The 16,168-nt window shown below is 34.4% G+C and overlaps 1 protein-coding gene across 1 annotated transcript; it reads left to right on the plus strand.

Moving 5' to 3' along the window:
- The first annotated feature begins 5,263 nt into the window (after nucleotides 1-5,263).
- On the plus strand, nucleotides 5,264-14,379 carry copz1 (COPI coat complex subunit zeta 1). Its single transcript, XM_016290434.1, has 9 exons — nucleotides 5,264-5,371; nucleotides 5,704-5,772; nucleotides 9,942-10,023; nucleotides 10,091-10,182; nucleotides 10,268-10,323; nucleotides 10,406-10,483; nucleotides 11,908-11,959; nucleotides 12,186-12,224; nucleotides 13,882-14,379. The coding sequence occupies exons 1-9, from the start codon at nucleotides 5,354-5,356 to the stop codon at nucleotides 13,927-13,929; spliced, it is 534 nt and encodes a 177-aa protein (XP_016145920.1). The 5' UTR covers nucleotides 5,264-5,353; the 3' UTR covers nucleotides 13,930-14,379.
- Nucleotides 14,380-16,168: the final 1,789 nt, after the last annotated feature.

The raw sequence follows: 16,168 nt of genomic DNA on the forward strand, positions 1-16,168 counted from the left end.
AGAGAGAGTTTTTTCAGTTATTACACACAGAATAACAAATCATAATTCTATTTAATATATCTATATAGGCTATTTTTTGTATATATAGAATTTTGTGTGTAAATATACACACACACAAAATTAAGCTTTGCATCACAGGAATAATATACATACATACATACCTACATATATATATATTTATATACATACACTCACATATATATATATATATATATACAGTATATATACATATATATACTTTCAACTACTATTTTTAAATATATATATATATATATATAACATCACTATCAAAGTGGCATTAGCCACAAGCAAACATGAGAACACGTTTTCAATTACACGGAAAAACCTCACAAGCTACTTATGATGAGAGCATTTGTGTCTTTGGTTTGTGGTCCATTGGGAAAATTCATCCAAGCCTACTGCTGGGAAAAGTGGAAAATTTGTGTATGAGTAATCAAGAGTAACGTAATTTCATCCAATGCAAAACATATATACTCTAGCAGCACTCAATTAAATAAATAGCATTCTCTTAAACCCCAAATATTGTATATTTTAAATATACAACTTTAATTCAACTACAGCCCAACCACAACTACAGGATTTTTAAATATTTAAGACAAATAAAAAGTTAGGATGTAAAATGCAGAAAAATCCACACAATTTCGAGGCCACGTTTGCACACCAAATAAGCAAATTTGTGACATTCACTATGTCAGATTTCCCCGCTTACATGCACTTTTTGGCCCCACTGTATGGTATGTGCTTTATTGTGCAATAAAGAAGGCCGGGTGACTTAAAGTACACAGCGATACTGTACACAGCTCCCCTCAACCACCGTCTCATGCCAGAAACCACAACAGTTAGCATGAGCACCTAGACAAGCTTTTATCAGTGCTCAGCAGAGCTTCCGCCACCCAACATCCCCTTTCCTCCGCTCTCCTCTCCTTCTGCAGCCTCAGGCTCCAACCACAAAGGCAGCACTGCTCTCACACACCCATCCCCACACTGGGAAACTGACGGGATACAGAGACACTTCCATGTCCGACACTCATCACAGGCCAGTATGATGATGATCATGTCCATAACTGCCCTTCTGATACGGTGTGAAAAAAGATAAGTGGACACATACTCTGCCGTGACCGCACAGATAAAGATGTGATTGTGAAAGATGTCTGATTATCTTTTTATCTGAAGCACTATTGAGACACAGTTGCTATGCGCAATGATACTGTGGGTGCTGGTTCCTCATTTGGAGACCTTCAGGTATAACGATTGTTTGGTGACAAATATTCTTCTAAACTGAGTTCTGAGAAGATCAGCTCTGTTGAAAATATTTCCACTGTACATTTGACTAGATGAACCATAAAGTCACTGCTATTTGAGGAGTACTTATCATTTATTATATTATTAGTTAATCCAGAACTAATAATAATTTAGTAACGGATTCATAATAAATCAACTGCTGAGCACTGTAGGCCATATGAATGTAATAAAGAAAAAATGACTTACAGCAAGTACAACAAGCTCTAAACGGCTGCAACTATAAACACAAAGATCTACTATAAACACACCCATATGAAATACTTCACATACAGAAAGGCAAAGACAAAAAAGGGTTTTTCAAGAATAAAAACAACAAAAGTTTAATACAGCTTTCATTTTTTTATACATTCGAATGTATCTTGTTTAATTAATTCATAATTTTTTTTCCTGAGCAAAAAAATAATGACTGTCATTCATTTTTATTATGATTTACAGAACAAAATTTCAGTCAGTGTAACAATAGTTTGTACACCAGAAAATCTTGTCAGGAGTATTTAGAACAAGAATCTTTAGATGACATCAAAAGACTCTATTCAAGGATCACAGTGCAGCCCCTAAAAACTAATTCATTCTCATTTTAAATCTTTACCAATCTTTGCCACTATCCTTCAAATCACTGTCAGCAAGAAGTTTTTAATCATTTAAAATATAATAAAATTGAGTATGATCACTTGTTCATTTCTATATACGCTTATTCTGCTGGTCAGAATAAATATGTTGTTTAATTTTTACATGATGTATTTTAAATTATTTTAAGTTATTATCTATCTATCTATCTATCTATCTATCTATCTACATACATACATACATACATATATACATTTGTGAATTTGTATTTGAATTTATAATGCAAACCAACTTTTGAACTAATATATACAGTATATCTATATATATATACTGTATATGTTTTTTTATACACATTAAAATCAGTAATTTCGCAAAATATTATTTCAATTTAAAATAACTTTTTTATTTTAACACATTTTAATATGAAATGTATTCTTGTAATGGCAAAGCTGAATTTTCAGCAGTCATTACTTCAGTCACATGATCCTTCAGAAATCATTCTAATGAAAACTCGAAGACCTTTATAGTTTTTTTTTCAAGATTCTTTGATGAATAATAAACAAGGATTGTAAAAACAGCACTTGTCATTACTTGTCACTTTTATTCGATTTAATGCTAAGTATTAATTTCTTTTTAAAATGAAAAAAAAAAAAGTTAATTGGCCAAACATTTATACAGTAGTTTATATAGCAAATGAGGAACATAATAATACAAAAGATATGAATAAAAACTGAACAAATAATTATTGTTCTGTGAACAGCATTGTGAAGTTATGATTCTCATATACGCTGGGTGACATTAAAAACATACCTGAAAAAAAGTACACTAAGAAAACACATACTGTATCCTCTTTGATATAACACGAGGTAATTTCGAAATGCTCTTCGTGGTAAAATTGTGAAAACCCAGTGTTTCATTGTGAAACTCACTGGTGAGCCACCTTACTGAAGCATACATTATAAAGAAAATATTTATGCAGAACACTTTGTCCTTTTTGCTTCGGGACTCATTTTGGACACAGAATTAAATGTAGCCAACATGCTCAGCATAGTATTGTGAGTTTTACTTACAAATTAGCCCACCACAGATCTCTAGATTAAACCATTTCTGATGTGAGTGTAGTTGCTGTGAACTGTGCGCAGGGAAAACCCCTGTTAGGATTAGTTTTCACAGTGGTGCTTCCCAGAAAAAGTGACCAGTGTAATTATGATGCCCAGTTGTAGGAGGATCTCTTAAATTATCACAGAGAAAAACAGGACAGGCTGGAAGCATATGCAATTTTGAGGAGGACTTGTGTCATTGAGGCCAGTGTGTCATTCACGGAGGGCAAACAGATTCCAAACCCAATCAGTTCAGAATCAGGATCCGAATCACTCATTATCTTTGACTAAGCGTCTGCTCATGAGAGCCTGAGGTTTACTTCAGGTTAGAACTACTGCTCAGCTTTTTTTCCATAGCTGAAAGCATGATGAAGTCACTGTACCCAGGTAGAGTGTTGACTTTATAGTGAATCACCTTTAGTAAAGCTCCTTTGACACACTATGTAAATGGGAGTCATTTTTGTTTTTAAATTCTAAAATATTGTTTTAAGCCTTTTATATGACGCATCTTCCTTTAAACTTACTCAAAATGTAACACATAGGTAGTTTCACATAACGATACTAATGAAACATATGAATATATATATATATATATATATATATATATATATATACACAGTATATATGTATATATATATATATATATATTAACATAGATTGTACTCCATTTTATACATTTGGCTTTTCTTAACATCTGTATCTTTGTTAGATTACATTTCAAGTGAACAGGCCTAATAAGTAGTCAATAATCAGATGAATGCAGACGAAAATAGGCTCAAATGTTGAAGAGGTGTCAGGAGAAAAAAACAATATGTTCTTATTAGAAGACAGAATATTTTATAGATACAATTCAGACAAAATGCTGGATGTCAATAGCAAAGCTTAAGGAACAGAGTTGACCATACAAGAAAAATCACTAAATGAGTTTTCAGTGTTCGTGATTGTTTATTTTTCCGCCAGTCATCTGCTAAATGCATGTGTTTTTTTCTACCCTGTAATACTACAACATGTGTAGTTAACTAAATGTGCTCAGAGTCTATTTATCTCTCTTTTATTTTATATTTATACTTTAGCCTAGGCCTATATGTCATATTGCATGTTTTTACCCCACACCTGCCAATGTTTAATAAATAAAAATTGCTATGGTTCACCAGGTTGTGTGGTCAGACACATAAACTTTCAAGCATCAACATCAGTATTGCTTCAATATAGGCTAAGTTATTAAATATCAGATATTTTTGATTCTGCACTAGTGTAGGAGAATTGTTTCTTTAAAGGGCTCATATGATGCTGCTAAAAAGAACATTATTTTGTGTATTCGGTGTAATGAAATGTGTTTATGCGGTTTAAGGTTAAAAAAACATTATTTTCCACATACTGTACATTATTGTTTCTCTTCTATGCCCCGCCTTTCTGAAATGCGTCGATTTTTACAAAGCTCATCGGTCTGAAAAAGCGAGGTGTGCTGTGATTGGTTGAAGGCCAAACAAAGTAGTTTCGCTTTCACCACGAAGCACACAGCGTCACACACGGCGGCCTTGAGTGAGAGGAGGCCGGTGGGCTTGAGAACGGCGCGGCCGGCAGATTCGACGACGTTATGCAAATCTTCCCACATAGTGAGGTAGATATGGAGGGGCGTGTTAGAACGAGCTGTTTCAGGTAGGCGTGGTTGACTCTTAACTTTTATAAAGAATATCTCTTTGGAGTTGAGACTTTAGTCTTTGCAACTTTACAGATCTTCTTTATGCACCAAGAGCTTGTAACACTCCAAAGAGAAAGGAAAACTTGAAATCGCATCATATGACCCCTTTAATTATTCTTTATTCATTTTTTTTAATTAGTACATTTACCCTCAAAGTCTTTGAGCCTGTTTGCATTAGTTTACTGGTTTAAAGTGATTAAATATGCTTGATAAAATACAACTATTTAAATATAACATTAAATACATATTGCATGATGTTTGTGAGGATATTTACAAACATTTATTTGGCTCTCATAAGTAGCTAAACCCCTACTGACACACACACACAAATTTTACACAACTGAATACGATTTTCTGTTTTACAGATCGTATTGCAATGCTCACGTCATTATTTAAAAAAAATGTTCCTCGATGTTTTAAACTTTTCTGTTATTATTACTACTAATAACTGATGTGGGGCATGTTGGCCAATTCAAAATATTATTTTATTATTGTTATTATTATTATTATTAATTTCCCCCAATATTTTCCGCAATCTTTAATGACGTCGAAAAGTACTTCCGCTTAGTTTTGCCCTTTTACCTCATGTCGTAAGCGGAAGTACACATTCGCAGAAATTCAATACACGGAGCTTGAGTGAGCGACATTTGTACAGTACAAGATGGATACGCTAATATTGGTAAAATTATTTTATCTTTATGCGTCCAATATATGCATTTAAAGTGTAAACCATCCGCTATCAGTTAACTTAAACCCGCTCTGTTTCCTCTTCAAATAGCGTTTCTGCTAACTTACATCCGCTAAATTATGAATCAGTTATCGATCTTACGAGTGTTAAAACGAGTAATAAAAGATATTTATTATCCTGCAGATTAGTATACTGTTGCAGGAAAATATATAAAAATATTGAGTTCACAGTTTGAGCAGTTGCTGATGGACAGCTCTATGCCTGTCTGCTCAACCTTTGCCCTGAAGTTCACTGATGATTCATATCTGTGTGTGTTGTGACAGGAACCCTCTCTGTACACTGTAAAAGCTGTTCTGATCATGGACAATGATGGAGAGAGACTGTATGCTAAGGTGAGATCTTCACAGGAACATCAGGGTCATGATCAGGTTTGAGCTGATATACAGGGAGATTTCATTTAACCCTGTAAAGCCTGGCATATGAAATCATAGTCAGAAAACTTCATTTAACCTTAATAAAAGACTAAATAAAGGAAACAAAAATAAAGTTTACAATTGTGTTTTGTGTTATATTTGATATATCAGGCTTTTACGGCTCATATAATATCTGATATAGTGAGAATAAGGAGCTCACACTTAAAGAAAAACTATTTTTGGAGTAAAAAAAATTTACTCAGCAGCCCAAACTGAGTAAATCTTGAAAATCAATGAGATTTTTATAACAGTATAGCAGGCTACTTGCTTAAAAATGCATATGAGTAATTTGAGTATGAGTTGTTACTCTATATTTCCTAATAATATGTCCTAGTAAGATATTTATGCTTAGTTTTGTGATCAAAGCTCTGTAGTTTTAATTGTGGGGGAAAAACATATAATGCAGTGTAATTCGATGATGATTGAGAGATGAACAAATAAACATTTATCAAAATCTTTATGTCTCATATCTGATATTCACATTTTAACATGATTTTTTCAAAGATCCTGTATGTATAATCAAGTAAACCTAAGTGGCTTCAGTCCAGTAAATGTTCATCTTGACATATTACTAACACAGGGTTCCCACACCTTGTTTAAAGGGGTCATATGATGCTTTTTTAAAGATCATTATTTTGTGTATTTGGTGTAACAGAATATGTTGACATGCTTTAATGTTCAAAAAACACATTATTTTTCAAATACTGTACATTATTGTAGGTCCTCTGTGCCCCGCCTCTCTCAAACGCTTCGTTTTCTACAAAGTTCCTCCTTCCGACAAGCGCAGTCTGCTCTGATTGGCCAGCTGACCCAGTGCATTGTGATTGGCCGAACACCGCAAGCACTCGTCGGAAATGTAACGCCCCTTACCATAATCGTGAGCTTCATCTTTCAAAATAAATGTAAAGACAGTAAATAATGTCATTAGTTTTACCATCAGTTCAAGCCTGAAAGGGGAACAGAGTCGCGTGACACACAGTGATGAAGCAGTACACAAGCAGCGGTTAAGACAGCTGACTCTACTGTGATGTGATTCAAGGACCTTTCAAGGATTTTCCAGGTCCAATACCCTCAAATTCAAGGACTTAATGTGGAGACACATTTCAAGTGAGAGCAAGGTTACATCGTGTTATCTTATAAGATACATTGTTACAGTTTTCATGTGTCAAACACAACTATGCAAAAAGCTTTTTTTTTTTGCATTTATTTTTGGCCGTATGACAGAGATCTGATATTCTATTTGTCATATTTCCGTTTCGCATAAAACTGAAGAATATTCAGTACATCCTATACTGATATTTCTATATAAATGATCTGATATTAACTTTGGAATGGATTTTTTTTTAAAGAGCTTAGGCTCATGTAATCAGAAGTTTTAAGATATATGAATATGCTTTTAAGTTTTTTTTTCTCATGGGTTTACATTATCTTAACAAGCAAAGCAATTCAACATTAATTTCACGGTGTGTCTGAAACGTTGAGGTACTATCATAGTAGTCATGGCCACGTACAACACAAAGTACCTCACGCAGGAAACCCTTAACGTTACGCGTAATAAAGCAATAAGCCCCAAGAAGCCGTGGTTCTGTTCCTCAGAAACAGTTGTGGTTCCAACAAAGTGCCGAGCAACACACAGAAGTAAACAAAAGGTGTAATGTTACTTTGTAGAGTAATTTACAACAGCTTCGAACGCGGCTCAACCAATCAGAATCAAGGACCGGAACTATCCGTTTTATAAACGCACGTAACTAACGTACATCAAGCAAGCTAGTATGCATAGGCCAAATAACACATTAACGGACCAGAGGGAATAATATGGATTTTTTTCACCTGTATCAATGTATGTTTATTTTCAAAAACGTTCCAGGGCCTTGAATTTTTTATATTTTTTTTCCAGATTCACAAACTTTCAAGACACATTTCAAGTGAGAGCAAGGTTACATCGTGTTATCTTATAAGATACATTGTTACAGTTTTCATGTGTCAAACACAACTATGCAAAAAGCTTTTTTTTTTTGCATTTATTTTTGGCCGTATGACAGAGATCTGATATTCTATTTGTCATATTTCCGTTTCGCATAAAACTGAAGAATATTCAGTACATCCTATACTGATATTTCTATATAAATGATCTGATATTAACTTTGGAATGGATTTTTTTTTAAAGAGCTTAGGCTCATGTAATCAGAAGTTTTAAGATATATGAATATGCTTTTAAGTTTTTTTTCTCATGGGTTTACATTATCCTAACAAGCAAAGCAATTCAACATTAATTTCACGGTGTGTCTGAAACGTTGAGGTACTATCATAGTAGTCATGGCCACGTACAACACAAAGTACCTCACGCAGGAAACCCTTAACGTTACGCGTAATAAAGCAATAAGCCCCAAGAAGCCGTGGTTCTGTTCCTCAGAAACAGTTGTGGTTCCAACAAAGTGCCGAGCAACACACAGAAGTAAACAAAAGGTGTAATGTTACTTTGTAGAGTAATTTACAACAGCTTCGAACGCGGCTCAACCAATCAGAATCAAGGACCGGAACTATCCGTTTTATAAACGCACGTAACTAACGTACATCAAGCAAGCTAGTATGCATAGGCCAAATAACACATTAACGGACCAGAGGGAATAATATGGATTTTTTTCACCTGTATCAATGTATGTTTATTTTCAAAAAGCCCCAAGAAGCCGTGGTTTACAGTAAATTTATAACAGCTAAGGGGTGTTGTTAGGTACGACGTGAAGCGGAGTTATAATATATACCCCCTTAGCTGTTATAAATTCACTGTAAACCATGGCTTCACGGGGCTTATTGCTTTTATAAAACGGTTATTCCATATATGTAGTAAGGTTTCATAAAATAAAACGGAGCAAATAACGTGTAATGATATTAATAAAAACATTATTCTTTCGCCAAACAATGTAGTTCCTCAGAAACAGTTGTGGTTCCAACAAAGTGCCGAGCAACACACAGAAGTAAACAAAAGGTGTAATGTTACTTTGTAGAGTAATTTACAACAGCTTCGAACGCGGCTCAACCAATCAGAATCAAGGACCGGAACTATCCGTTTTATAAACGCACGTAACTAACGTACATCAAGCAAGCTAGTATGCATAGGCCAAATAACACATTAACGGACCAGAGGGAATAATATGGATTTTTTTCACCTGTATCAATGTATGTTTATTTTCAAAAACGTTCCAGGGCCTTGAATTTTTTATATTTTTTTTCCAGATTCACAAACTTTCAAGGAATTCAAGGACCCTGCTAACATTATCCACCTTATTTTTCCCATGCGAGCAGGCGTGGCCATTTGTAAATTTTATTTGCGAGGCTTTCAGCTATTTTTATGGCTGTACAACAGTTTTGATGCTTGATGTTGGAAACTGGTGTGTCTTACCATATTATTTTATTATTTATGTATTATCTTAATTATGGTTTGTAGTGCAAACAGTTTTACTATTTGCTGCACTGCTATTCTTCTCGCTATTTCCCTACAGTGGCAAATCAACCGGAAATCTCGCACATTTACAGAAAATGGCTTACTTCTGCGTTGAAAAATAAGGTGGATAGAAGTCATTCCTATGTTTACTTTATAAAAAAAAATCACAGCCAAAAGACACTTGTAGCACAACCTGAAGGGGGGGCATTTTTAGAGTTATACTAAAAGGCCTTTTACTTGTTAAAAAAGTATAAACTGTCAATCAGACAGAAGGTGTGTGGTAGAACAGGTTTTTAGGAAAGTTTTGGTCATGTTAATAATTTAGAAGCCTTAGAAATGCATGTATTAAATATGATGCAGCAGGTTTTATAGGATTAAACCTGAAAGTAAACATAGGTTTAGGATTTGCGGTCGTTTACTCACCTTGAGAACCCATATAACATGGTTTTTAACCGTGCAGTCTATAATTTTCACACTCACACCCTTGGAAACATAACAACTGGCTTTTTGTTTGCATAAGGTGTATGGATGAGTTTTTATTAGCTCTTTATTTGTCATCGTCTTCCACTTCAGAAATCTAGACCTGTTACTGTGTTATAAGCTTTATATATTAGTTTGTGACTGTGTTGTTGTGTTCACGTTTCAGTATTACGATGACACGTATCCCACAGTGAAAGAGCAGAAAGCCTTTGAGAAGAACATCTTTAACAAGACACACAGAACAGACAGTAAGTGATTCTGTTGTGTTCTCTAACATAAAGTCACGTGGACTCATCCTTCCTCTCTTTGACACAGGTGAAATAGCACTGCTGGAGGGTCTAACGGTTGTGTACAAGAGCAATATTGATTTATATTTCTATGTCATCGGCAGCTCCCATGAAAATGAGGTAATGGTTTATACTTCGTCCAGTATGGTGTCTTTACATCATAACCATGCAAATCTCATAAGTGTTGTTGTCTTTTCTCCCACAGTTGATGCTTATGTCCGTGTTGAATTGTCTCTTTGATTCCCTGAGCCAAATGTTGAGGTAGGAAAGATTGTAAAAGACTGGTCTCTCTCAGCTACCAAACTAACAACAGTTTGATCTTGATTGTTTTCTTCTTTTTTAGGAAAAATGTGGAAAAGAGAGCCCTGCTTGAAAATATGGAGGGTCTTTTCCTGGCCGTTGATGAGATTGTTGATGGAGGGTAAGTCATAATGAATGTATTCAAATGTAATACATTTGTGAACAAGTAAACAATTTTGTTACACGGAGATCGTTGATGTTGCTGTTTATAGACTAAAATTCAAAAGTTCAATAAGACTCTTGACAAGATTTTATGTTTTTGAACATAATCCTGATCCTTCAGAAATCATTCTAATATGCTGATTTGCTGCTCAAGAAACATGTCTTATTATTATCGATGTTGAAAACCGTTGTGCTGCTTAATATTTCTGTGGAAACCGTGATGCATTGTTTTTCAGGATTGTTTGATGAATAGAAAGTTCAAAAGAACAGCATTTATTCAAAATATAAATCTTTTCTAACAATATAAATCTTTGCTATCACTTCTTAACAATTTAACACATCCTTGCTGAATAAAAGTTTTAATTTCTTTAAAAAAAAAAGAATACAAATGTACTGACCCCACACTTTTGAACGGTAGTGTATATTGTTAGAACAGATTTCTATTTTAAATAAATGCTCTTCTTTTTTAACTTTTTATTCATCAAAGAATCCTGAAAAAAAGTATCACAGGTTCCAAAAAAATATTAAGCAGCACAACAGTTTCCAGCACTGATAATAAATCAGCATATTATACTGATTTCTGAAGATCATGTGACTCTGAAGACTGGAGTAATGATGCTGAAAATTCAGCTTTGCATCACAGGAATAAATTAGATTTTAATGTATATTAAAATAGAAAAATGTTATTTTACATCATAATAATATTTCACAATATTAAATTTTTTCCCTGTATTTTTGATCAAATAAATGCAGCCTTGATGAGCATCAGAAACTCCTGTAAAAAACATAAAAAATCATTCTGATCCCAAACTTTTGACCGGTAGTGTATATATAATATATATATTATTATTATTATTATTATATTGGACATCAGCAGGCCCACAGACATACATTCTCGTCATTCATAAAATACTATAAATCGACTGCTCCTTTCACTCATGTATTGAATATTCTGGCTGTTTTGTTAATGCTTTCAGCTACCAATAAGACTGTAGCATGGCATGGCGCTAGCAACACCCAGATCATGGCTTCGATTTCCAGGGAATGAATGTACTAATAATATAAATACCTTAAATGCAGCGCAAGTCGCTTTGGATAAAAGCATCTGCCAAATTCCACGGATTCTTGCCAAAAATGATTGCAGAAAAGTCTATAGATTCCTTCTGGGCCTAGACATCGGTCATTAAAAACCCACTGTGACCACATAAGTTTGTTATTTCCTGATCCTCTTCCTCCCTTTTGTCCACATCCTTTCTCTGCATTTTCTCTATCAAGTCAAACTCACAAAAAGGCCAAAAAAGCCTTTGCTAAAACAGAAAAGTGTCTAAAAATCACATTGCATTGGTTGCACAACTGATCACACATTAATTGTCTGTTTTACAGTGTGATCCTGGAGAGCGATCCACAGCAGGTGGTTCACCGTGTCGCTCTGAGGGTATCTACTTCCTGTTCTCCTCTATTGACTTTCATTATGCTGTTGTAAATGTTAATCTGCTTAGTATTTCTTGGCTCTGCTTCATCTCATGCTCTGACGCCACTGATGAGCATTATGGTCCTGCTAGGCAGCTATTAAGTTTGATTTCCAATAATCTTGCATGTATGAGACAGGAAGCAAGCCAGCAGTCCTAAAGTCCTCGGCACCCTCTCTCATGTCGTTTCAGGGCGATGACGTGCCTCTAACGGAACAGACAGTCACTCAGGTGAGAGCAGTCGACACACTTCCTTCAGCGACACCTGTCGCCATCACGGCTCTTATGTTTTATAGTGGCTCTGAGATTTACCCATGATTCATTTAGAAAATGAGTCCGTGGTGATCTGGTTTCACAGCTCCCACATTAAGAACGTTTCATCACGCTTTCCGGGTTCCCGTGTGTGTCTGCCGCATGTAAACATGATGGCTAATTATTGGCGGCTGTCTGCCAGCGATGGCTCCCCGTGGCTGCCGTACTCGTGAGTGCGGACTGATTAATGTTCTCATTTAAGAGGCCCGGCGACAGGCTGCCTGTATGGCTTTCGTGTCTGTGATTAATGGCTGTCTCCCCGTCTTCCCTGCTATACGGTTCTACTTTGCCTCGCCTCATGCAAATTAAGATGATGAATTAATTCCTGGATGTTTTGCTGCACCTGCATTAATCGATTACAGGGTTCCCCTCAATGTTAGCACCTTCATATGATGGGTTTGAGTTTGGCTTTTTCACTTCTGTAGTTTCTCATTTTAGATACACTAGCGTTGAAAAGTTTGTCAGTAAGATTTTTTTTAAAGAAAGAAAGAATTTAATACTTGCATTAAAGGGTGCATTAAATTGATCAAAAGTGACAGGAAGGGCATTTATAATGTTACAAAATATTTCTATTTTAAATAAATGCTGTTCTTTTGAACTTTCTATAGATCAAAGAAAATAACTGAAAGAAATCATCAGTAAAAAGCCAAAGTTTTCACAAAATGATGATGATGAAGACTGGAGTAATGATGCTGAAAATTCAGCTTTGCATCACAGGAATAAATGACATTAAAGCAGTTGTTTTAATTAATTAAAATAAAAAAATACTTTTTTTATCGAATAAATGCAGCTTTGGTTAGCATGAGAGATGTATTTTTTAAAAACATAAAAAAATCTTACCGCCCCCAAACATTTGAACAAACCCCCGCCCCCCTTTTGTTTTGTTTTAGTATTTTGAAAAATAAGGGAAAAAATGCAAGTAATTTCACCCATAGTTTGAGGTTTTTAGACCACACTGTATCTTAAATGTGCTAATAGTTTGCCTTGTTCTCTGCATTTTTAAAACCATAAACCAGAATCCTGATGGATGCATGTCTTTTAAGATAAATTATGGCATTAATGAGTCAAGAACACAAACACGTTAAAATTCAATTACCTGTTGTAGCTTTGGAGACAAGTGAGGTTTTTTTGGGAGTGGTTTGGTCTATCCGTCTTCATTGAGTGATTGGATTTACTGAAGAGGAACACAAAGCACTTCAAATAAATGATTCTGAGGCTGGCAATTCATTCTAATTAAATTTGACTAATTATTTGGCATTTAAAACATCAGGTTATAATAAATTGGCAGAACCCACTTTCATATATTCGTTTTTAAGATCCTAATGGCACCTCAAATTAATTATAACAACTATTATAAGTGGATTTAAAGAAGCACCCAGTGATGTTTTTTCCATTTAATGTTTGACATCTAAAAACTTAATAGTACGAATGACACGAGATTCCAATTCTATTCTACTTTTCTCCCTTTATCTCACATTATTATAGTTTCAAATGAAATTTGGTACTAATATAATGTACTAATATTGCAGGTAAATGTCTTGGTTCTGACTTTACTGGATGGTTTTGTTTTTTCTAGGTGCTACAGTCAGCTAAGGAGCAGATCAAATGGTCACTACTCCGATAGGACACTTTTGATCCCGTTCTTGAACTGAGACGAGGAGAACAAATACAATTTGACCACTTTTCATCACTACTGTCCTCTATCTGCCCTTTTTTCCATGAGTGTTTTCTTGACTGTTAAAATGCACATCCATTAAAAATGACTTCTAGTGTTTCTCTCACTCGAAGATAAGACCAAGAACATGAGAATTTCAAAAGAATGTCAAGGCAAAAGGAGGAAGCTGGAATATTGTCTTGGCGGGACTTTTTTTTTTTTAGGGAAAAGTACCGGGGTGTTTTTTTTTTTTATTCCATTCCAGTAAGCGCTTGAATATATGGCTGGTTTTGTGAATGATATCACTGTTGTACTGTGAGATTTTCATTACGATTCATGTACATTCCAGTGGTTGATCTTGTTCTCTGTTCTTTCCTCTGACTCTTGTTTTGATTGAAGTAAAGAAACAGTTTCATCCTAGTTCTGCTGCGGCGTGTTTACCTCTTTTCGGATACTCTTTGGTTTGCAGAGCGGCAGTGACGTTTCCTTTTCCAATATTTTGAGGTCACTTTGTTTACTGTTTTGTTTAAGTCAATAATCACTATTACTACTGCTCACACGTAGAATTATATATAGAGCATATGTATATATATATATATATATATATATACACACACACATACATACATACATATATATATATATATTAAAAAGATTATAATAATGTATATACATGTGTGAAAGTATAAATTGAATAAATGTATTTATATGGTCAGACAAGATATGTTTTTTGTGTCTACATCAAATTACAAAAGTGATTTCATGTTACATAAAAAGCATATTAAATGCAAGTAAATGTCTGCTTTAATGTTTCAAATAACATTTTTAAAAATAAAATGTCAAAACATGGGTGAAATAATGTTCTATCTTAATTCAGCGTAACATATTTATGTGCAAATGAAACTACATACTTATTCTGACCTGTACTTATTAAAATATAAGAATAAGTGATCATAAATTTTATTATATTTCAAATGATTAAAAACTTATTGCAGACAAATGGGTAAAACCTAGTGGTTTGAAGGATAGTGGCAAAGTTAAAATTACAATTAATTCGTTTTTGGGGTTGCACTGTGATTTTTTTTAAATCAATGTTTTTTTGGTATATGAACTATTGTTAAACTGAATGACATTTTAGTGGGTGTCTTCTGTAAATTATGGTAAAAATGTATAATAGTAATTTTAGCTGGACATATAATGTATGAAAAAAAATTAATCTATATTAAACTTTTATTGTTTTGATTATAGGAAACCCCTCATCTTATTGATTAAATATATTTATCAAAAAGAATATAATTATATATATGAATTCCAATTGTTCCCTGTTTTCCTTCCTATTCTATCAGTGACTCAAAGTCAATCCAAGAGCGCCCTCTTCTGGTTTTGAATGAGACACAGACCTGAGGCTGAACTGCACTTAGCATTTACTACACTGGTTTGACTTTGTTTTTGTTGCCGTTATGCTTCTCAGGCACATTTTACTCCATTATGCATGTAAAATTACAAGTGTTTTAATACATCCACAACTGTGAGGTTAATTAGTATTTTTTCCTCTAAATTAATTGCCAATTTTGATTTGGTTGTAAATAACATGCAGCATATGGTACAATTTTAAGAGGCCCTAAAACAGGCTGTTATTTAAAAACCCAGAATAGCTGTTTTGTCCGCAAGCCCTTTTACTCTGCATGAGGAAAGTGTTATATTCCACTAAATATTCTGGAATAAAAATTGGTTGTTGCTAAACACCCATAATTAACAAGTGTGTGTGTGTGTGTGTGTGCATGTTTTTGTGACAAATGAGGACATAAATCTGTATAATGACAAAGGTATGACATAGGTATTACAAGGAGAAGGTGACTTTTCAGGACATTACCCCATGTCCCCACTTTTCAAAACGCTTATAAATCACACAGAATGGAGTGTATTGAAAATCTAAAAATGCAGAAAGTTTCCTGTGAGGGGTAGGTTTAGGGGTAGGATTGGTGTAGGGCAATAGAATATACGAACTGTACAGTATAAAAACCATTACGCCTATGGGATGTCCCCACTTTTCACAAAAACAAACCTGTGTGTGTGTGTGTGTGTCAAAATGCTGCAAGGAGGTTTGGCAGCTTCGCATACCTGCTTTTTCTCTGATGGATTCCTCCCCTGTCTCTCATCTTAATGCAAATGAAAGGTTCCCCCTGGAGAAATGGTTGTAAAAATAGTA

This window comes from Sinocyclocheilus grahami, unplaced genomic scaffold (assembly GCF_001515645.1).
Source record: "Sinocyclocheilus grahami isolate Dianchi unplaced genomic scaffold, SAMN03320097.WGS_v1.1 scaffold13.1, whole genome shotgun sequence".
Classification (NCBI taxonomy): domain Eukaryota; kingdom Metazoa; phylum Chordata; class Actinopteri; order Cypriniformes; family Cyprinidae; genus Sinocyclocheilus; species Sinocyclocheilus grahami.